The sequence below is a fragment of the Stenella coeruleoalba genome (genome assembly GCF_951394435.1).
Source record: "Stenella coeruleoalba genome assembly, chromosome: 2".
Classification (NCBI taxonomy): domain Eukaryota; kingdom Metazoa; phylum Chordata; class Mammalia; order Artiodactyla; family Delphinidae; genus Stenella; species Stenella coeruleoalba.
The window spans coordinates 26,686,519-26,708,730 of record NC_137147.1 but is presented as its reverse complement, the minus strand read 5'-3'; the positions used below and the strand labels follow the sequence as shown (position 1 = coordinate 26,708,730).

The window sequence follows — 22,212 nt, the reverse complement described above, 5'->3', positions numbered from 1 at the left end:
GAGCGCACGTGAGGGAATTTCTCAAGTCCCAGGTTACAGGCAGGGTTATGGGGAGAGCAGCCTTGAGTTGGTGCTGCCACCTAGTGAAAAGGCAGAGAACTGTGGAGACAAACCCCCTCCTTCCTTCTCTTTCCTGGATCCATCCTCACTTTCCCGCTTGAGAGAGACCTGGAGAGTTTGCATTCTACCTCTAGCAGCCAGCCATTTCTGTGTTTCTGGGATACAGAGAAGTGACCTCTAGATGCAAGCGGGTGCCTCATCAGGCTTCAGCATAGCGCCGTAGAAACGTCTTTTGAATAAATGAATGGCCAGGGATGCAAATCTCTACAGGTCTGGGGATCAACCTGGTCTCCATAGAAAACATCTGAAGACACTTTACTGTGAAGATCTGGGTTGATCACATCCTGGTCTAGGGGCAAGACTTCTGCCTCATTGTGAGTCCTGCACGATCCGTCTCTTCGAGCACCTTCTACTCCTCGGGCCCGTGTTCATGCAGCATGTTTTGCGTTATCTACTTTCATCCGACACTCAAAGAGATCAACGTGGCAGGCCCAAGTTCACGGGGCAGGGACTGGAACCCAGATCCTGGGACTCCAAGTGCAGTGTTTTTCCTGCTCCACCACTCTGCCCTGCCACCCAGCTTCCCACCAATCCGACTCACCCCCCGAAACCTTGTTTTTGTCAGCCTAGTCATCCAGACGTGATGACTCAAGAGTTGTGGGGCACACCGCCAGGGCGAGGAGGCCTGTGTCAGCACAGCGGCTTTCCTGACCTTTAAGGTAGCAGGGAGTTACCTCAACCTGAAACGTGGGGCTGACAAGCGATTTCGGTCTCGACCGTCATAGGACATCATAGCTGGGCAGATAAGCAGAAGCAATTCCCACTCCCTGTGCTTCCCACGGCTCTTTCTGGGTCTTCACCCAAACCCAAAGTCACCTGAAACATGAAAGCCAGATGCTAAGTTTTCCTTTGAGACCCGGTTCTTGGAATCTTGTTGGAAATGGAGAGAGAATAAAGGGTCACCTTCTAGAAGGCAGGAATGGTTTCACGAAACGTGCTTCACTCTGCCCAAAATTAATCCAGTCACTTCTCTGTTTAGTCCTCAAAGGTTGCCTCCAAAGTGCATCATTTGTGTCAGCAAATCCACTTAACATTTGGGCTATATAAACTGGTTGCCCGTAGTGATGAAATAAATGTAACGGAAGAGTCAGCACCTAACGCTGTGTATCTAGTGAGGGCAGATATTAGGTGGAATACTCCAAAGTAGACTTTTTTTTTACCTGAAATATCTGATTACCCATCAAAACCAGTGATTTTGATCTCAGAGAGACAGCAGTGAGCGGTCCTGAAGAGAGATCTCAGTTCCCTGCCCAGGAATTGAACGTGGGTAGCCTGGATGAAAACCAGGAATCCTAGCCACTAGACCACCAGGCACTAGAGGCTAGAAGCAAAATTCCCCTGGCTCTTACCCCCACTGAAAGCAAGAATGTTTCAAGGAAGCAGAAACTCTACAAACAGGTACAAAGTTTATTATTAAAGACACAGAATAACATGTGGGAGAGCACACAAAGAAGCAGTTTATTTAAGACAGAAGCAAAGCAGAAATACACACCTGGAGAGAAAGGGTATGGGCGTCCTCTCTAATGAGGAGTAGCACAGTAAAGAGGTGTTTTAGGGCTTCCCTGGTGGCACAGTGGTTGAGAGTCCGCCTGCTGATGCAGGGGACATGGGTTCGTGTCCCGGTCCGGGAAGATCCCACATGCCGCGGAGCGGCTGGGTCCGTGAGCCATGGCCGCTGAGCCTGTGCTCTGCAACCGGAGAGGCCACAACGGTGAGAGGCCCGCGTACCGCAAAAAAAAAAAAAAAAAAAAAAAGTGGTGATTTAAATCACTTACATAGGACGGTTCTTCTGGGCCTTTGTTTACCTTTGGCGAATCATCTTGCTGCTTTTCTCACACCTGACCTGCCCTAGGACCCTCCCCAACGTGCATGTGCAACTTTTTGTTAGATGGATCCCACTGCACAGGCCCGTGGGTGCATGTCCACACCTACTATGGGGTGGCGCCCCTCCCTTTCTGACCCCCAAGGAGCCTTCCTGTGCCTGTGCAGACAGGGGCGTTTTCCTTGACCTCAGGAGTGGTCATCTTATCTCTTTACTCCAACAGAGCTCAGCTTCTGCCACTAGCTTTGTCCTTGGAGTGTCTGGGGGAGAACAGAGCTTCAATTTTACTCCACTTGACAAACACCAGCTGTCCAGCCCAGGGGCCCATCTATCTCCTACCTCAATGTCTTACATTTGGGGGCCACCGGACTGCTTTGAAGAGCTGATGAAAACTAGGCATTCCCCCTTCCCTTTACCAAATATATAGGTACTCACCAAATCTGTATTATACGATTTCAGGGGTTGATAGACTCTTGAAATCTATTTGTAGACCCACCGGCCAAGATAAAAACAATTCATCAGTTGACATAGCAAGCACCTAAGATTCAAGAAACTCAGCTGCTGGTAGACAGTGTGGTCCAGGGCAGGGAGTGTTCAATTGGCAATCAAAAGTTCTCATCTGTTGTCACTCTTTAGTGAGCCAGGACAGCCTCATACTTGCGAGAAGTAAACTTACTTGACATGAAGCAGAATGTTTGACTCAAGGGCCATTTGGATCTGGCAACTCTAATACAATGTGTCATAAATGGTGAGAAGGAAGGAGTTGGGGTGAGGATGGAATGAGGTTCAGGGATGGAAGGAAGACGTATGTTAAGTATTTTGCTTGATAATTTTATAATGATTGGAAACTTAATAGTTTTTAAAATAGTATATAAACGTGTCCCTTTGACACGATGCTCTCGTGCGAAAACAGCCATGTCAAGTGCCTTCCAAGTACAGTGGATGAAAGATTAGGACAGCCTTTGAGAGACAGGTGGCATTCATAGAGTCCAATTACAAGGGCAGAAGAACCGCAGACTTTGCTCCTGTGGCTTAAGGTATTTATTACATCCAAAGTACAAATTCTCCCAGTAAGAGTAATACTTTGGGGCTTCCCTGGTGGCACAGTGGTTGAGAGTCTGCCTGCTAATGCAGGGGACGAAGGTTCGAGCCCTGGTCTGGGAGGATCCCACATGCCGCGGAGAGGCTGAGCCCGTGAGCCACAACTGCTGAGCCTGCGCGTCTGGAGCCTGTGCTCCGCAACAGGAGAGGCCACGATGGTGAGAGGCCTGCGCACCGCGATGAAGAGCGGCCCCCGCTTGCCACAACTAGAGAAAGCCCTCGCACAGAAACAAAGACCCAACACAGCAAAAATAAATTAATTAATGAATAAATTCCTTCCCCCAACGTCTTCTAAAAAAAAAAAAAAGAGTAATACTTTGTCTTATCAGCCATTTACACTGTAGACAGGATTTTTGCCTCTTCCTTCACTGAAGGTCTTTTGTTTTTTGAATTACAGGAGGTTAGAGAGGGCATGAGAATGCTAGAGATTGGAGGCAGTGGTATAGGAGGGCGCTAAAGGCATTGAAACCGAATTGAACATGTCATGATTTCTATCAGGATTGATCCTGATTTCAACTGAGACTCATTTGATTGAGTTGATTGAATCGCTTGCCTCAAGGACAAATTCTGGCCATCTAAATATTAGTCCCGGTTCTTACTCCAACTTCAGTAAGTGTCCTGATTCGAGATTTTATGTAATCAACATATCTTTATGCTTCACAGCGAGAGACACTGCTGTTACTGCTCTGTGTGTATATGTGTGTGTGTGTGTGTGTGTGTGTGTGTGTGTGTGTGTGCGCGTGTGGCTTGAGACACCCAAATAACTGGAGACGTGGCTCAATCTCTTCGGTGCTGAGTTACATTTCCACAGAGGGATCCCCCATTTTTGACAGTTGGTGACATGACCCACCCAGCCCACCTGTCGATGCCTCTTACCCCAGAGCAGACACTTCTGCCCCCTCCTTCCTCCCTTGCCAGGGTCCCCCCGCTGCCCCTCTGCTTCTACCTTTGCTCCCCTGTCTACTCCCCATATGGCAGCCAGAGTGATCCTTTTTCAGTGCAAGTTGACCACCTCAGTCATCTACTTAAAACCCTCTCCTAGCTTCTTACCTCAGCCAAAGCCCAAGTCCTCCCCAGAGCCCACAAAACCCCATGCAAAGTGGCCCCCACTTACCTAACTGACCATCTGTCCTCCACTCTCGCTTTCAGTCTCTCTGCTCCAGCCACACCCGAGGGGAGACTGAGTCCGGGCTCCTGTGCCAGGGAGGCTGCAGGGGATGGAAACAGGGTTTGTGAGTAGTTTCATGTTGTGGTTACCTGATTCACAGAAAGAGGGGCTGTGCCAACAGTGAAATGACGTGACACAGCTATTGTCACTGTATGAGTCTGGTGGCTGTTTTCCATCTGAGTTTATACCCATTCCTCTAACTCGGTATTTCCCACACTGTAGTCACCCACACACCAGCACCACCATTTCTGCAGCATCCATGAACTCTCTTCACTGTGACTTCATTTTTTTTAAAATTGAAGTATAGTTGATTTACCATGTTGCGTTAATTTCTGCTGTACAGCAAAGTGATTCAGTTATACATATATATACATTCTTTTTTTAATATTCTTTTCCATTATGGTTTATCATAGGATATTAAATACAGTTCTCTGTGCTATACAGTAGGACCTTGTTGTTTATCCATTCTATATATAATAGCTTACATCTGCTGACCCCAACCTCCCACTCCATCCCTCCCCCAACCCCCTTCCCCTTGGCAACCACAAGTCTGTTCTTTGTCCCTGAGTCTCTTTCTGTTTTGTAGATTGGTTCATTTGTATCATATTTTAGGTTTCACATATAAGTGATATCATATGGTATTTGTCTTTCTCCTCCTGACTTACTTCACTTAGTATAATATCTAGTGCATCCATGTTGCTGCAACTGGCATTATTTCTTTCTTTTTTGTGGCTGAGTAGTATTCTATTACATAATATATATGTACCATGTCTTCTTTATCCATTCATCTGTTGCTTCCATGTCTTGGTTATTGTAAATAGTGCTGCTATGAACATAGGGGTGCATGTATCTTTTTGAATTAGAGTTTTGTCTGGATATATGCCCAGGATGGGATTGCAGGATCATACAGTAACTCTATTTTTAGTTTTCTGAGGAACCTCCACACTGTTTTCCACAGTGGCTGCACCAATTTACATTCCCACCAACAGTGTAAGAGGGTTCCCACATCCTCTCCAGCATTTGTTATTTGCAGACTTTTTAACGATGGCCATTCTGGTGTGAAGTGGTACCTCATCGTAGTTTTGATTTGCATTTCTCTAATAATTAGTGATATTGAGCATCTTTTCATGTGCCTATTGGCCATTTGCATTTCTTCTTTGGAGAAATGTCTATTTAGGTCTTCTGCCCATTTTTTGATTGGGTTGTTTGTTTTTTTGTTGTTGAGTTGTATGAGCTGTTGGTATGTTTGGGAAATTAAGCTCTTGCTGGTCGGATCGTTTGCAAATATTTTCTCCCATTCTGTAGGTTGTCTTTTCATTTTGTTTATGGTTTCCTTTACTGTGCAAAAGCTTGTAAGTTTATTTAGATCCCATTTGTTTATTTTTGTTTTTATTGGGAGACTGACCTAAGAAAACATTGGTACGATTTATGTCAGAATGTTTCGCCTATGATTTCTTTTAGGAGATTTATGGTGTCGTGTCTTATGTTTAAGTCTTTAAGCCATTTTGAGTTTATTTTTGTGTATGGTGAGAGGGTGTGTTCTAATTTCACTGATTTACATGTGGCTGTCCAGCTTTCCCAACACTATTTCCTGAAGAGACTGTGTGACTTCATTTTTTAAATCACCTTACTTTCATTACTTGAATATGGATTTGAAAAGGGAGCTAGCAGATAAGGGAGAACAACAAGAAACGTGACAGCAGCCTGAAGAAGGAGGAGCTGCCTGCGGTGCAGGCGGAGAGGGGCTGGGAGGGGGAGGCAGGTCCCAGGGGCTGAGCAGAGGGGAGGAGGAAGGGGCAGGGGAGAGGCCACAGGACCCTGGGAGGAGGGCAGGAGGAGGGTGCAGCGTGGGACTGAGAGCTGGGCTTGGGAGGCTGTGGAGGGGAAGCTGAGGGACCCTGAGGTGGGGACGGATTTTGGGGTACTGCTGTGGGGGATCGGGGAGCTGCACTGGGGGTGAGACAGGGCGGAGGCCACGGGGGGCCTGAGGAGGGCGTGGAGGAGAGGAGGGGGCTGCAGGGGGAGCTGGCAGGGGAGGGGGTGAGACAAAAGCAGGCTGAGGAAGGGTCTGCTGGAAGTGGGGCACAACGAAGGTGGCCCTGAAGAGTTAAGGGAGGAAGGCTGGGGGACGCGGAGGAGAAAGCGGAGGTTGAGGGATCACACTGGGGTGAGCCAGAAACGGGCTTGGAAGAAGGGCAGTGATGGGGAGAGACGGCGCTGGGTGTCCCCCTTCCCGGATGGGCCTGGCTGTCCTCCTGGGACTGGACAGTGAGTGTGTTGGGCTCGGCTGGGCGGCAGCCGTTTTGTTGCTCACGTCTGAAATGGGCTCACAAACCCCTGGTATGGGGACCCCTACTCTAAAGGAGGTCCATCAGGGAGCTTGTGGGCCAGAAACCCATTTGTGCTCTCCTGCTGGGCAGATAAAGGAGGTCTTGGGAGCACCGGGGACTAAAGCATGTTAAGGAATGAGAAGGAAGTGGGGGACGACCAGAAAGATAACGTTGTCACAGGGAAGTGAAATTCCAACAGCAAAGACACGAAGCTGTGTTTGGATTCTAGAGTCATCATTATTGTGCATGAGAAATTGACACAGGCAGCCTCAGGTGTGGCTGTGATCTTGAGTCGTTACTCTGGAGAGTGTGATGGTGTTTATTAGGAGATGCTTCCAAGCACCAAGAAGAGGGGAACTAGCTACCTCACCTCTAAAGGCCCCTGATTCTCAATTCATATGAGTTAACGGCCATGGAAGGCACTGCTGGTTTTATCTCCTGGTTTCATCCCCTCTCTTTATGGGAACTGTCCTCCTCGACTCCATTGTGGCCCCCGTGGAGCTGGCTCCCTTGCCCCCATGGTTATGGTTGATGGGTCTTGGGATGGGCATCTGGGAGTTCGTGTTTAGGACAGAAAATCAGGACAGCCTTTCTCAGGCAGCTGAAGATGTCAAGAGGTGGAACTCCAGCTGGAAAAACCTAGTCTTCAGGAAGAGAGACAAAGAAAGCTGACATGCAGGATGCTATGAACTGTTTGTGTCCCCAAAATTTATATACTGAAACCTAACCCCCCAAATGTGATGGTGTTAGGTGGTGTGGCCTTCCGAGGTGACTGGATCATGAGGGTGTGCCCCCACGAATGGGATCAGTGCCCTTATAAAAAAAAGTCCCCGGAGAGCTCCCTCACCCCTTCTCCAGGCAGGAACATGGTAAGAGAAGCCTCCTAGGAAAAGGAAGGGGGCCTCACCAGACATGGAATCTGCCGGCACCTAGAACCTGGGACGTCCCAGCCTGTACAACTGTGAGAAATAAATTTCTGTCATGTAGAAGGTATTTTGCTTACAGCAGCTCAGGGGGACTGAGACACAGGGAGACTCAGAGAAGGAAAGAGTCCTGAGCGCCGTCCAGCCCTTGGTTGGGGCGTTCCCAGAGCGTCAGCCGTGCTCTGCCCCTTCTGCCACTTGACTGGTCACATCCTCCTTGAAGTCTGTGAGCTCCCCCAGCGCCCTCGAAACACACTCTCTTTGCACCTAAGCTGGTTCAAGTTGGGCATCTGTCCTTTGCAGTCAATGCAACGATAAAAGGAAAGGGTGACTGAAAAAAGTGGGGTGCAGTCAGCATTCTTGGTCTCCCCATTTGAGACACCAGGAAGTACTTTCAAGGCTGCTCAGAGCTCAGGGCAGCTGACGGCATCAACCGCAGGGACCTCACCCAGCTATTGACTTGGGAGAACTTAAGGGAATCCATAAATCCTTGGGTTTCATTTTGGACTTGCTTGTTTCTTTCTCATTAATCTATTTATTCACAGAATTAAGGTGAACCTGAGCCAAGTGTCCCGCCCTGAAGTCTCAAGGGGGTGTGAAGCCAAAAAGTGAAAGATGAAAGGATTTACTTTCCGTACGATTTGATTATTGGATTTTCATGGGAATCACGCTCTGAATTTAGAGCAACTTCTGTGGCTTCTGGACCTTGCAGTGGCTGCAGCAGCTGCAGGAAGGGGTGGAAGGCACAATAAGGAAGCAGGAGAGAGAAACAACTCAGGGCAGGGTGGCGGTGGGCAGGGGGTGATAATACAGGGCACTTTTCCTTTATAACTTGTCTCTCTGCGAGATTTCCAGGAGGAGGCTGTTCCTCTCCCTCCAAGGGCATCATCCTGAGTCCTCCCTCTGCCTCTCCTTCCCCATCCAATCCCATCCAGCCCTCGCTCTCAATGCCCACTGCTCCTCATCCTCTCGTCATTACCCGTGTTCAGTTCACAAACTCCATTCTTACCTGGGTGACCACAGCAGCCTCCTGAGAGGTCCCTCTGTCCCCTCACTCACCCCCACCCCTGACCCCAACTGGGTTCTCCAGGAAGTCACCAGAGCAACCTCTCCCAGTCTGACGATGTCCCTCATCTGCTCGAAATCTCTCAGTGGCTCCCCTTTGCTCTCAGGATAAAGTGAAAAGCCCTTGATGGTTCCTGCCCCACTAGCTGCTGCCTCTCTCTCCAACCTTGTCCTCCCCTCACTCTGCTCCACACATGTGAACTTTGTTTAACTCCTTGAAGGGCTGTGCTCCCTCCTGCCTCAGGGTCTTTGCATGTACTGTTCCCTCTGTCTGGAATGCCTTTCCCCGTCTTTCACTTACTACGTTCTCACTCTTTCTTAAGATCTGCTTTAAGATCTAGCTCACCTGTTCTTTATAAATTCTTGCAAATAACCCTCATGGCACTTATCCCAATTTTACTTATAGGCGTGACTGTTGGATTGATGGCTGTCCTCCCAGCTAGACTGCAAGCTCTGTGCAGGGAGGGAGGGAACATATCTGTTTTGCTCACCACCGGACCCTAACTCTGCCACAGGCCCTGGCCGAGTCTTACCTGCCCCTCAAGATTCTGTTGGAACATCTCTCTGAGGAGCCCCTGTGGCTCCTGCTCTGTCAACCGTGAACCAGCATGGATCTCTACCACGTGTTCATGGCACCGTCCTGCAATGATGTGCTCACACATCTGTCTCACCTCTAATCTGCGGGTTTCCTGAGTGCAAGAACCGTGGTCTTTGTTGTGTTGGTTTCCCTGACACCCAGCACTGCACTGGGCGTGTGGGAGATGACTGTGAGAATGAAGGAATGATTGTGAAGACAGCTCCCCAAGCCTGAGAATATCACTATACAGCGAGAGGCCGGACCAGAAGTTTCTGTCTCTTCTATACACTGCGGTTCCAACACCACATAACTCTGCCTGGTCAGCACCCCTCTGCTTTATCACCCTGTGTGCCTTTAACTGTTGCCCAGGCAATCAACGAATCTCGCTGCTAATGCGGGTCCTCTATATCATTATGCAAAGAAAGCTTCGCACCTCTGGGCTTTCTATAGATTATGCAAAAAAAGTCATTTTAATATTTCCTTCTTCTTTGACTCATGCTTTTTAGTTAGGGCTTCCTCGTGTTTGTGAGCAACTTTTTTGGTTTTCTAATTATTAAGAAGTACTCAAAACGTATAAAAAGGTATGAAGAACAACTTAGTGGACACCCAAGAACATACACAAGGAAATAAAATGGGACCCAGGTACATGGCCTTCAGGGCTGATACCATTTGCGGCCTCTTTAGATGCAGCCATGTATTTCCAAGGAACTCAAACCGTGCGCCCAGGGCAGAGCCTGGCATCTCCACGTCCAGGAAGGAGACTCTCATCCTGTCCTCTCTTCTAAGGAGAAGGGGTCTCCCTCCTGCCTTAGGCCTCAGCAGGCCTTGCCCTACATCCCCTTCAAGATGGAGACTCTCTGAACTGAGAGGACCCGAGAGAGGAAGAAATCCAGAGTGCCCCCAATCATCCTGACCACGGGCTCCATGAGATGGGGGGGCGCAACTCCCATGGGGGAGGCGCCTCAGGAAACAAAAGGGCAAAAAAAATAGAGGAGACGTGAGCATTCAGGACAGCTGGACCTGCTTTCGTTCATGCTGAGGCCTCTGGAGAGGGGATTCATTAGGAATTGCATCTCAAAAGTCACTTCAATCACATCTTCATGTCCCCTCTGGGGGCCAGACAGCCAGCTAGAGGTTGGGGATTGAATATGAATGGAAATGATTCATAACTCGAGGGAATCACAGTAAATGGATGACTTACTCAAGAAAATCAACATTCATGCTACACTGAGACAGAGGGTACCATAAAGGTGGACAGGCAGGGTGTGAGGGAAGCCTCTGAGTCACACTTAGGACACTGGGGAAGGCTTCCTGGAGGAGGTGATGCTTGTCCTGAAGTGAAGCATGGCACATGCTAGGTCTGATGTGTTCATAATGCTGGCAGGGAGCTGCAGGTGTGTCCACCCTCCTGGAGAGGAAGGTGGGAGTGGGCAGTGGTGGGAGAGGTGGCCAGAGCGACATCACAAAGACCTGTGTGCTAAGTCGAGGAGTGAGAACCTTCTGCAAGCTAGGGGCGGCCCCTGGAGGACACAAGGCAGGGGAGAGGCCCAGAGAGAAGCGGAGAGCCCTGTGGAACTGCATCATGGGGAACAGGAGGAGTAAGAACAATGAGGAGGGGGCTTCCCTGGTGGCGCAGTGGTTGAGAGTCCGTCTGCCGATGCAGGGGACACGGGTTCATGCCCTGGTCCGGGAAGATCCCGCATGCCGCGGAGCGGCTGGGCCCGTGAGCCATGGCCGCTGAGCCTGCGCGTCCGGAGCCTGTGCTCTGCAACGGGAGAGGCCACAGCAGTGAGAGGCCCGCGTACTGCAAAAAAAAAAAAAAAAAAAAAAAAAAAAGAACAATGAGGAGGGCGTCGCAGAATCAAGGTGAGATGCCATGAGGATCTGAACTAAAATGGTGAGGAGGTCAGCACCCAGTGGACAGAGTGATGGGTGGTTCTCAAGGTTTGGGTTTGGCTTGACTGGGAGCTGACACAAAGGATTCCAGGGGAGAAGCAGACCTGGGCATGGCCTTTGGGTGCTGGGGCAGAAGTTGAGTCATAAATAGAAGGAATTAGACCCCCACAGAGTTTGCAAGCCTGAAAGTCACTAGAAGCTGACAGAAGGTCAGAGAAGGGTCAAGACTTGGGTGTGGGTAACAGGGCCTCTGACCACACACCCACTTTTCTAAGGTGACACCCCAGCACAACGTTGGAGGACACAGCTCGACTGAAAAGGCATCCCTGAGGCTCCAGAGTTGGAGTCTTGGGTGTTCATTTCAGCACCAACATTATAAAGTCCAGGATGGAATTGACCTCACCCCTGGACGTCACCTGTGGGCCTCAGTGAAGCAGCTCAGTCTACATTCAATTTGATTCCATCTTTAAATTTTAGAATTTTTTTTAATGAAAGTTATATATAGTTTAAAAAATCAAATAGTCATGTAACAAAAAGATCATTGCTTACCCTGCTTTCCTGGTTCTCTGAGGCAACTACTTTCAGCCATGAGTAGATGATGTTTTGGTATTTACCTCCATAGCTCTGAGTAACATGGGCATATTGATGCTGTCTGATTTTGTCCATGTTAGGCATCATCCACTGACTTTCCAGTACGGCAGATGAGGATTAGCTCTGCTCACCCCACCCTCATCTCCACCACGTACATATGCCCACTTCCCATTCCCCCATCCTCCAAATATAGTTATGTCGTATTTGATTATATCAATTTTCAGTCTTTACATTATTATGGTTGTGTTCATGCTGTTCACAACTGAGTCACTTAAAGTAACCATGACTTTGTTCCCCTTTCCTCCATAGCTTTTTATATTTCACTAGAGTTCAAAACTGCCTCCCCCTCCCTATTTATTTAGTTATATTTGTGGTACTTATCACTAGTCCAACCCTAATTCTCTCCCAACTCTGTAAACCCCTCTCAATATTTTCAAACACAATCCACTCAGTGTCATCTTTTTGATAAATCTCTCCTGTAGTCTTTGATCAGCTTCAATCTGAACAGGCTGCTTCTGTGCCTGGCTGTCCACTTGGGATGCTCCTTTACTGCCAGCTTGGTGATTCCCATCACCTGCCCTCATGTCCCAGTTTCCTGGATCTTACATCTTACTCTCTCTAGGTTTCCTCCCTTGTTTTGGTAGAGCACATCCTTTAGCAGCTTCCTGAGAGAGGATATGCCACTACCTTTTTTTTTTTTAAATAAATTTATTTATTTTTGGCTGCATTGGGTCTTCGTTGCTGCACGCAGGCTTCTCATTGCGGTGGCTCCTCTTCTTGCGGAGCACGGGCTCTAGGCGCATGGGCTTCAGTAGTTGTGGCACACGGGCTCAGTAGTTGTGGCTCATAGGCTCTAGAACGCAGGCTCAGTAGTCGTGGAGCATGGGCTTGGTTGCTCCGCGGCATGTGGGATCTTCCCGGACCAGGGCTCAAACCCATGTGCCCTGCATTGGCAGGCGGATTCTTAACTACTGCACCACCAGGGAAGTCCACCACTACCTTTTAAAAAAACTATTCATGTGTGAAAATGTTTGATTCTTTTCCAATAATTTTTTTTGGTAGTTTGGGTGTAGGATTCTAGGCAGGAAATGATTCTCCCTCAGAAGGCATTGTTCGACTGACCTCCAGGTTCCTGGCTTGATGATGACATTCTGTACCTGTTTTCTTGAAAATGTTTTATGAAACCTGTTCTTATATCTCTGAAAACTCATTGGATCTCTTCTTTGTCCCAGTTTTCTGAAATTCGTGGTGATGTGGAATTCAGCTTAACTCTGTGGATAGGTATTGAGACAGGCATGTGTCGTGGAGCTTCCCTCACTCAGGGTTCCAGGCTGTACAGAGACGTGCACAAGAGCTTAGAGCTGGAATATACGGGAAGTGCGGGAGGTGAGGCAGACAGGGTGTGGGTGAGTGTGCAGTATTACACATGTAAATTACACATACAAGATGTGTAAGGGCAGCATTTTTTTTTTTTTTTTCGGTACGTGGGCCTCTCACTGCTGTGGCCTCTCCCATTGCGGAGCACAGGCTCTGGACGCGCAGGCTCAGCGGCCATGGCTCACGGGCCCAGCCGCTCCGCGGCATGTGGGATCTTCCCGGACCGGGGTACGAACCCATGTCCCCTGCATCAGCAGGCGGACTCTCAACCACTGTGCCACCAGGGAAGCCCAGGGAAACATTTTTACAAATTCCAAGTGTCAGTATTTTTTAACGGGGCCTCATCCAGGGTCTCAACCTGATTCATTAGCCATTTAGCCTTCCCATGCCCTCCCCATGCTCCATGTTCCCACATCTACAGCTCCTGTGGAGGTGCTGGTAAGCTGTCAAAAACGGTGCCACAGTTTGACTTCAATCCAGGAGTAGTTGGCCTCTAGGGAGCAGACTTTGCTACCTTTCTGTAGACAGCCAGGAATGCTTGAGTTCAAGGCCAGCTCCCTGGGGAGTAGGTTGAAATAGAACCAGGAATGAGGGCCTCTTTTTAGGAAGCAATCCCTGAAATGTGCTTCTCCTTCTCCCTGCAGGTGTGCCCATCAATACCGATAGATAGACATACTGAAAAATAGATGTAACATATAGTAAGCTGCTCAATAAATGTTTCTTCAATGGATGAATACAGAATATTTCTCTCAATGTAAAATCAACCTGACATTTGTATACCTGTCCTGCCCCTGTTGGGAATCAGGCAAGAGACAGCACCACCCAGGTAGGTAGCTGCCAGAGTATCATTACCGAAGCAATGGGCACACGTTATATTAATTCATTCTCACAACAACCCTATGAGGCAAGTAGTTTTTAATCCTCAATTTACAGATTCAGAAACTGAAAGCCAGAGAGCTAAAGTAACTTGTCCAAGATCCCAAAGCTCATAAGGGAAGAACAGAGCTTCAAATCCTGAGTAGACCGAATCCAGAGCTCACAAGAGATCAAACTCGCTCCACCCCAAAGGCAACCCCAAATATCACTTGAATCTCAGGTTAGACCCCTTGGGAATTGTCACCAAACTGAAGCATTGCCCCCGAGGAGCACATGGGAGAGATGTGTGGAAGGGAACACAGGAAACCTGTCTCACTGTTGCTTGTTCTGACGCTAATTAGCTGTGGGACTCTGATAACGCACTCTGACTCTGGACCTCAGTTTCCAGATCTGTAAAATGGAGTTAAGAATGTATGTGCAGAGTTTTAGGACCGTGATAACCGAGGGAAAGAAACAGTGAGAGGTCTCAGAAGGCTTTCCGAGAGAATGGAGGTTCTGTGTTCCCTGGAGAAAAAGGGAAACACTGTTGGAATTACAGAATAGGAGATGTGAAATTAATGTAGAAATTTTTAGATGGGTATGAGTTCCCTCTTCAAACATCTCATTATAATCCAAGGCCCCATAATTTCTACCAAAAACTGGGTGCCTCCAAGCAATGTTCCCTCTCCTGGGAACCAGCGATTCTAACACCACAGGGGTGCTCACTCTTGGCTGCAAATTAAGATCACCTGGGCAGCCTTAAACATGCAGATGATGGGGTCCACCCTCAGATATCCTGATCTCGCATGTGGCAGAGGCATTGGGAATGTGAAGAGTTCCCCGTGTGATTTTAATGTGAAACCCAAGTTGAGAATCACAGCCCCAGAGCTTTAAATTCTTCATTTTGGGTGTGAAGATTTAAAAAGAAAACAAGAAAGCACACGCACCCAGTGGCTCTTTAATGTTCAAACAAATCACCTAGAGGTCTTTTAAAATGCAGCATCGAATTCAGTAGGTCCAGGGTGAGCCTGGGCTTCTGCCTTCGTGACAAGCTCCCAGGGGATGCCCACACTGCTGTCCCCAGACTGCGCCTGAGTAGCTAGGCTGTAGCTTGAATGATTATGAGAGTGAGAATTATGGCTCTTCAGGTCAGCGGAGACTTTAAGAAGTAACTGCGCTTCCATGAGGGTCAGTTTTCTGATCTATAAAATGCAGACAACAGTAACTCTTACACCACAGAATTCTTGTGATGCTTAAATGAGGTAATAAAGTAAACACAATATAAATGTTCAATTTTTAATTGTTAGGATATCTGACACTCCTGAAATGCTTACTATCTGCCAGGAATTTTCCAAGTGCTTTCAAGCCTGAACTCATTCAAGCCTCAAAACAGCATTGTGAGGTGTGTACTATTATTTCATCATCAGATTTTCCAAGAAACTGAGGCACAGACAGGTGGTGTATCTCAATTTACATAACACACCAAGAGCAGCTTAGCCAGTGTTTGAACCCAGGGAAGATATGGGCTCTTATCCCTCCCCGGGGCTGATCAATCAGTGAAGGCCTGACCTTCTAGAGGCCCTGACTTGGGGTCTTACCTTCTGGAATGGGCTGTGGACCAGCAGGTGGCAGCCTAGGGCTACGTGGGTGCGGAGACCATTTACAGCCTAAGCCCAGAGCCAGCGCTCTGCTGGGCATTTCACCACAAAACAGGGTCTTCAGCGTCTCCGAACTCGTCTCTTCCCTCCACCCTCAGTTCCTCGCCTGGAGGTCGCCCGGGGATCCATCAGGAAAGAAGAGTCCTAACGAACAGGTTCAGATCTGAGTTCCCCAACCAGGTTCGCAGGGAAATCGAGGAGCGAAGCGAGTTTTCCGCAGCTCGCCTTTACTCCCGGCCCCAGCCAGCCCGGGAAATCTACAAATGTCTTTTTATACCGAAAGTCCAGCAAGGGTTGGGGAGCCCAGCCAAGTGCAAAAAGTCGGGAATCCCTCTTGGATACCACAGAGCAGTTTGGGGGCGCCTGGCATCCGTGTGGGCGCTCAGGGCATGCGGACCGGCAAGGAGGAGACTCTATTTAGAGGATCACCTCGGAAGGACAGAGGGTCTTTTCTTGCGGAGTCCCCTGGGAGGGGACAAATGAATTTGAGGGGCAGTGCCCGGGTGCGGGTTAACCCGTCGGTTTCCATGGTGCCCGGGGCGTGGGGGAGGAATGCACCCGCAGGCGGTGGCGAAACCACTGTACGGCCGGGCCAGCGGCCGGCGAAGGCGGGAGGGGCAGGGGGCGGGGGCGGGCGGGTGGGTCGTGGGTGGGGAAGCCGCGCGGGGCGGGGGCGGGGCGGTCACGTGCGCCGGAGGGGGCGAGGCCGCTAGTCCGACCGGGAGCGACCGGAGTCCCGCGGAGTGGCTGCGCCCGGAGAGAACTGTTTCCAGGACGGAGGAGTGAACGTCGACAGGCGCTTCGGGAGGACTCAAGGTACCGAGAGCCAGGACCAGGCTGAGGCGTCTGAAGCTGGGGGACAGCAGTCAGGGACAGAGGACGCCAAGGAAAAGTGAGAGCAGAAGCTTGGGGGTGAGCAAAAGAGCCCCACTCGCGGCTTTTACGCAGGCTGGGGACTCCATTTATTCCTTCCAGGCGGGCCGGGTAAGTGCTACGTCAGCTTTAGGTGACCAGACGACGCCAGTAGAGTCCTCAGCACCTGTCTAGGGCTCCAGGAGAGGCTGTGGTCATGGTGAATGAAGAGCCTAACCAGCAAGAGCGCGATGGTACCCCTTCGCAGACTTCCGCCCTCGGGGAGAACCCCAGCCTCTTAGCCCATCCCAGCGTCTCAGCCCATCCCAGCGTCTCCATCCACCCCAGTGTCTCTGCGCACCCCAGTAGTTCGGTCCAGCCCAGTAGCTTGGATCTACCCAGTGGCTTGGCCCACCCCAGTAGCTCGGGCCCTGAGGACCTTAGCGTGATCAAGGTGAGCAAGCGCCGATGGGCTGTGGTCCTGGTGTTTAGCTGCTACTCCATGTGCAACGCCTTCCAGTGGATCCAGTACGGCTCCATCAATAACATCTTCATGAACTTCTATGGGGTCAGTGCCTTTGCCATCGACTGGCTGTCCATGTGCTACATGCTGACCTACATTCCTCTGCTCCTGCCGGTGGCCTGGCTCCTGGAGAAGTTCGGCCTGCGCACCATCGCCCTCACTGGCTCTGCTCTCAACTGCCTGGGGGCCTGGGTGAAGCTGGGCAGCCTGAAGCCACATCTCTTCCCAGTCACTGTGCTGGGCCAGGTCATCTGCTCCGTGGCCCAGGTCTTCATCCTGGGCATGCCCTCCCGCATTGCTTCTGTCTGGTTCGGGGCTAATGAGGTGTCAACAGCCTGCTCCGTAGCTGTCTTTGGCAATCAGGTGGGTAGAGAGTGGGTAGTGTTCCCTGTGGGACTGAGTGTGTTGATTGTACCGCACGCCTCCCTGTGTGGAGACTGTAGTTTTCTGACTTCAGTGTGTTTGTGACTCTGGGTGACTGTGGCTGGGTGTGACTGATAGGGTGAGTGAGTGATTGTGACTGGGTGACTGTGTAAGAGAAGTGGGGAAACAAAAGGAGGGACCTTTGCTGTCACTCACAGTTTCTCCTTCACCAGCAGAAAGGGTGCTTCTGGAACACATGCTGTTTTTATGATCTCATTCCTGAACTTACTTCACCAGCTTGGACAGGAAAGCTGTTCTTTCCCGGGGAGCAGCCCCTGGGCGTCAGACTATTCTGTGTCATCAGAGGTTGGCAGGTGCTTTTTTCCTGTCCAGCCAGCTTTTCCTAGAGCACAGTATCTCCTGCACCACATGGAAAGGCAGAGCGGGGCCCTGGTGGCATTGGCGCTGCTCTCACCTTCTTTATACACAGCTGAAGCCAGGACAGTGGGAACAATGCTTTGTGCCAACCTCCTTCCCTGGGGTTTAGAGCCAAGGGCAGCAGGATGGAGTCGAATTCTTGCTCTGAATTTTCAAGGCCTAGAAACCTTGGAAAGACCTGGAAAGCTCATATCTTACTCCTTTGTCTTTCCTTCTTTTGGGAAGGAGAATTTCAAATTCTTTGCATCTCAATGTGGATATGACCCAGAAAGGTGCGCATGTCGTGAGTCTGATTGCTGTCTCTGAAAGGTTGAAGCAACTACTTTCGGGGCCCTTCTTTATCTGGACCACTGCCTGGCGTGTCACTTCTTCCCAAGCACATGCATTTGTGGCTATGCATTTAACAAATGACCAGTAACCCTTAGTTCTTGTAGGCTTGTTTTCTCTCACCTGTTCATTGCATTTAGAATATTTAAGCTTTCATCTAGGAAGTTCTTATTTGAGTCAGAAATTTCCAAACTTCCCTAAAGGTAAATTTCCATTCTGTTCATCTTTGCCACCAAAAAGGTAACTTGAGCTAAATTTTTTCAGGCCAGTAAGGCCTGCCACTTGGGTAATAGTTTAAGCAATCAATGAAATCAACAGACAGGGCTTCTTCAGCACAAACAAGCAACATAAAATCCTTTACCCAGTTTTCTTTAAGCTGTGGGTTTGAATGTTCAGAAGATTGAATGGATTTGAAGTCTGGGGATGAAACAGGTTGGATCTTTTTGTTCAAGGCAATTAAAAAAATAGGTATTAAGGGTGACATGTACCAACCCCCTCCTGAAGGTGATGTGACTGTGAATTTGAACATCTCATTGCAGCTTTGCTGGCAGGTTTGACATTATTGGATGTTTTCTTCATAGGAGGGTAAAGCTGGGGAGCGATGCGCAGGACTTCTCAAGCTTCCAGGGGGTTAAGTCTCACTATTCGCAGCCCCAACGGGATTCAGACAGGGTCACTGCAATCCCAAACCCATTGTTTGGGGAGGGCAGAAGAGCTAACTGGGCCCTCAGGTGGCCTGGTGAGATAAGAGAACCCAACACTTTTTTTTGTTCACCATGGAGCAAAACCGAATTGGTTTTCAGACCCCTCTGCACACAGCTGTAAAGGAACTTAAAACCAAATATATCTTTAAAATTGAGTAAGAATAGTTACTCATTGCCCATGCCTACTCCCCACTTAGGTCAGAAAATGCTAAGAATTTTACATTTAAAAACACCCTGACAGCATATATTTGTATCACAGAGCCATCAGTTTAGTGTGTTCTTTTAGGCTTAACCCACTTTGCTAAGTTAAAAAAAAAAAAAAGAAATATGAAAAGCTGACTTGTTTATGCTTCCTCACGTAGAGGTGACTGCGTTTGGTTCTTGGCATATGTTTTAACCTTTCTCTCTGAGGAGAGCATGGCCGAATGGAGAAGAGATATTAACAGAACACCTTGCGCTTTGAAGTTTAAAAAAAAAAAAAAGGCTCCACAAAGCTGCCTAAACAGATTGGAAGCATCTTTCCAGAGAATAACTCTTTGTGGCCGCAGACATCACACTGATCAGCCAAACCCCTGTTTCATGGTAATTCTGACCCCTCTCTTCTAGGGCTTCGCTAATAGGCTCCACGAGGCGCCAGTCCCTGCTGGCCTAAATCCAACACTCATTCCTTCTCTCAACTAGCACCTGCCTTGCCAGACGCTGTGCTAGGGCTGCAAAGAGAATCCCTGCTTCGCACAGTTCTCCTGCCACCCTCTTAAATTGTATCAGGCACCAACATTCAGATTTAAAAAAGCACACATACAGGAAGCAACCAGATGAGAGTATAGAGGATTTGTTTTCAGTTCGCCATGAGGTTTTTAAGTATCTTCTTCGTGGCATTGCTATGGGAAGATTGAAGGGGAAGGAAGCTAATATCTATCAGACACCTATTATGTGCAAGGCACTTCTTCATGCATTATTTAATTTTTTTAACCTTTGAGGTGGGTGGGGTTGTCCCTGTTGGTATAGGCGAGGAACTTGAGACCAGATAAACGGAGCAACCTTATCCAGGGTCCTACTGGTGCTGAGTGATAGAAAGGAGGTTTGAAGCTAGCTCCACCCCCAGAGCCCCTGTCAGTGGGCCATTATTGAGTCTTCAGGTGGACAAAGCGTATATTAAACAACAACCAAAAAAGGCAGGATTCTGAGTTTCAAGTTTTGGCCCTGTGTCTCTAGGGTTGTGGGTTGTCGGTGGTGATAAAGTGTCCAGCAGTTTCTCTAGAATTTGAGAGCTAGCACCTGCCTTCTGTTTTGAAGTTCCAGGCATTCGCAGTGCCTCCCCACGTGCTGGTCGCTGAGGGGCTGGTTCTCCCTCTCTCAGCCTCAGGAAGGTGGGGCTCCAGGCTCTGGGGAGAAGAAACCAGTGGATCCTGAGCTGGCGTGAGGGAGGACAGGGAGTCTTGGACTGCAGCTGGGGCACTTCCCTGTGACCATCACACAGGTGGTAGCAGCCCGGCAGTGTTAACAACACTGGTTCCATTGTTTCCAGGGAAAACCATCTGGGGTTTTGAGTGATGTGGACACATGGTTATTGAGCAAGGCTGGGAAGAGAGCCTCATGTGAGAGTCTGGGGACGGCTTGGTGGCACAGGGCGAGGGAGATGTGGGAGTGAGAAGAGCTCTTCAAGGCAGCCCCAGCCCCGATGAAGAGCTTCCAGCCCTGAGACCAGAAGGGAGTTCCTCCGGGACCCTTGGGCAGGTCATAGCACAGCGCCACCCAGAAAAAGTCTAGAGAGAATCAGTTTGCTTTTCGAGGAAAAGAAAATACAGTCACCTGGGAATTCCCTGGTGGTCCAGTGGTTGGGACTCTGAGCTTTCACTGCCGTGGCCTGGGTTCAGTCCCTGGCTGGGGAACTAAGATCCCTCAAGCTGCACAGCATGGCCAAAAAAAAATTACGGTGACCTTACAAAATCAGTTCTGTAGTAGCCACGGTCTATCTGTCTGATAGACATATAATGAAAGCCACAAATGCAAACCACATATATGACTAAATTTTCTAGTAGCCGCATGAAAAGCAGGTAAAATGAAAAAAAAAAACCAGGTAAAATGTAAATTTTTTACCAAAGTAAAACAAACAAGTGAAATTAGTTTTAGGACTATATTCGGTTTAACTCAAGATATCCAGAATAGTATTTCAACAGGTAATCAATATAATAAAATTACTAACAAGCTGGTTCACATTCTTTTCCTATGGCGAGTCTTCGGAAGTTGGCATGTATTTTACACTTACAGACTAGCAACATTTCCCACCATGTCTGGAACAATGATGCTAATTGTAGGGGAGGAAGAGGTTTTCCTTGACTGTCTTAGAGTCCCCAGCTAAAAATTAAATTGATGAAGTCAGATTAATAAGAGAAAATCATCCATAATTATTTCATATAAGTATTAGGTGGCACGGGAGTCTTTGTAAGGAAATGAAGGAAAAGTTAGACTTGTGCACTTCTGTGCCAGATTTGCTGGAGAGCAGACAGTGGTGGAGAAATGTGGCAGGTTAAGGAGTCTGAGGTCTGTAGAACCGGGGGGCCACTGAGCAAGGCCTGTTTGTCAGGATTCTTGGAGGAAGTGCCTCTTTATCTCCAGAGACAAGGGTCTTGAGAGACAAGGATGCTCCCTTCGTCTGTGACCAGGAGGGCACCTCCCACAGGAGGGTTTTATTTATTTATTTATTTATTTTTTTGTGGTACGCGGGCCTCTCACCATTGTGGCCTCTCCCGCTGCAGAGCACAGGCTCCGGACGCGCAGGCTCAGCGGCCATGGCTCACGGGCCCAGCCGCTCCGCGGCATATGGGATCTTCCCAGACCGGAGCACGAACCTGTGTCCCCTGCATCAGCAGGCGGACTCTCAACCACTGCACCACCAGGGAAGCTCCACAGGAGGGTTTTAAAGCTTGTTTCGGGGGAGGGGGTCAGAGTGACCTTCCTGCTTTTCAATTCTCTCAAATTGCTTCAGCTTAAAATATTCACTATGCCAAGGTACCAAATTTGGGGGTATTGTGTCCTGAACCCCATCGTATTTCAAGCATTTGGAAATCAGGTTCTAGCAGACAAAGATGGACTCTAGGAAAGTGAGTCCAGTCTGGAGGAGGTTGTGTTTACTGGACTGGCTGATCACCTGTCACCCAGCGAGGCTGGGTGGTCCAGAGGCTGACTCAGGAGTCCAGGTCATGAGGTGAATGGTCAGCCTCATCTTGTTCCAGACTCCTGGGCACTTGGGTGTGTTAAAGTCCAGGCTTATCAATCTGGCTGTTGCAATGTCAGAGAAACCTTCAAGCTCTGAGTGACATCTGGGGAGGTGAAGGCAAGCTCTTCTGTGCTTTCATTTGTTGTCATTGTCAAGGCACATGAAGCACCTGCCCATGTGGCTGACCACTTGCTGGTCTCCCCTTCGGACTGGAAGAGAGGACCAGGCAGGGGCTGGGAGAGCAGAGCAAGGCTAGTGGAGACTGAAATGAGAAGGGGTGGAACCAGGACCAACCCTCAAAT

General features: G+C 49.1%; 1 protein-coding gene across 3 annotated transcripts in view; it reads left to right on the top strand.

Moving 5' to 3' along the window:
* The first annotated feature begins 16,204 nt into the window (after nt 1-16,204).
* FLVCR2 (FLVCR choline and putative heme transporter 2) overlaps nt 16,205-22,212 on the top strand; it is a 62,315-nt gene continuing 56,307 nt past the window's right edge. For all 3 annotated transcript variants that reach the window (XM_079908961.1, XM_079908962.1, XM_079908960.1), the window contains exon 1: nt 16,205-17,221. In XM_079908961.1, coding sequence (XP_079765087.1) covers nt 16,553-17,221 — 669 coding nt within the window. In that variant the 5' untranslated portion in view covers nt 16,205-16,552. The remainder of the gene's footprint in view (nt 17,222-22,212) is intronic.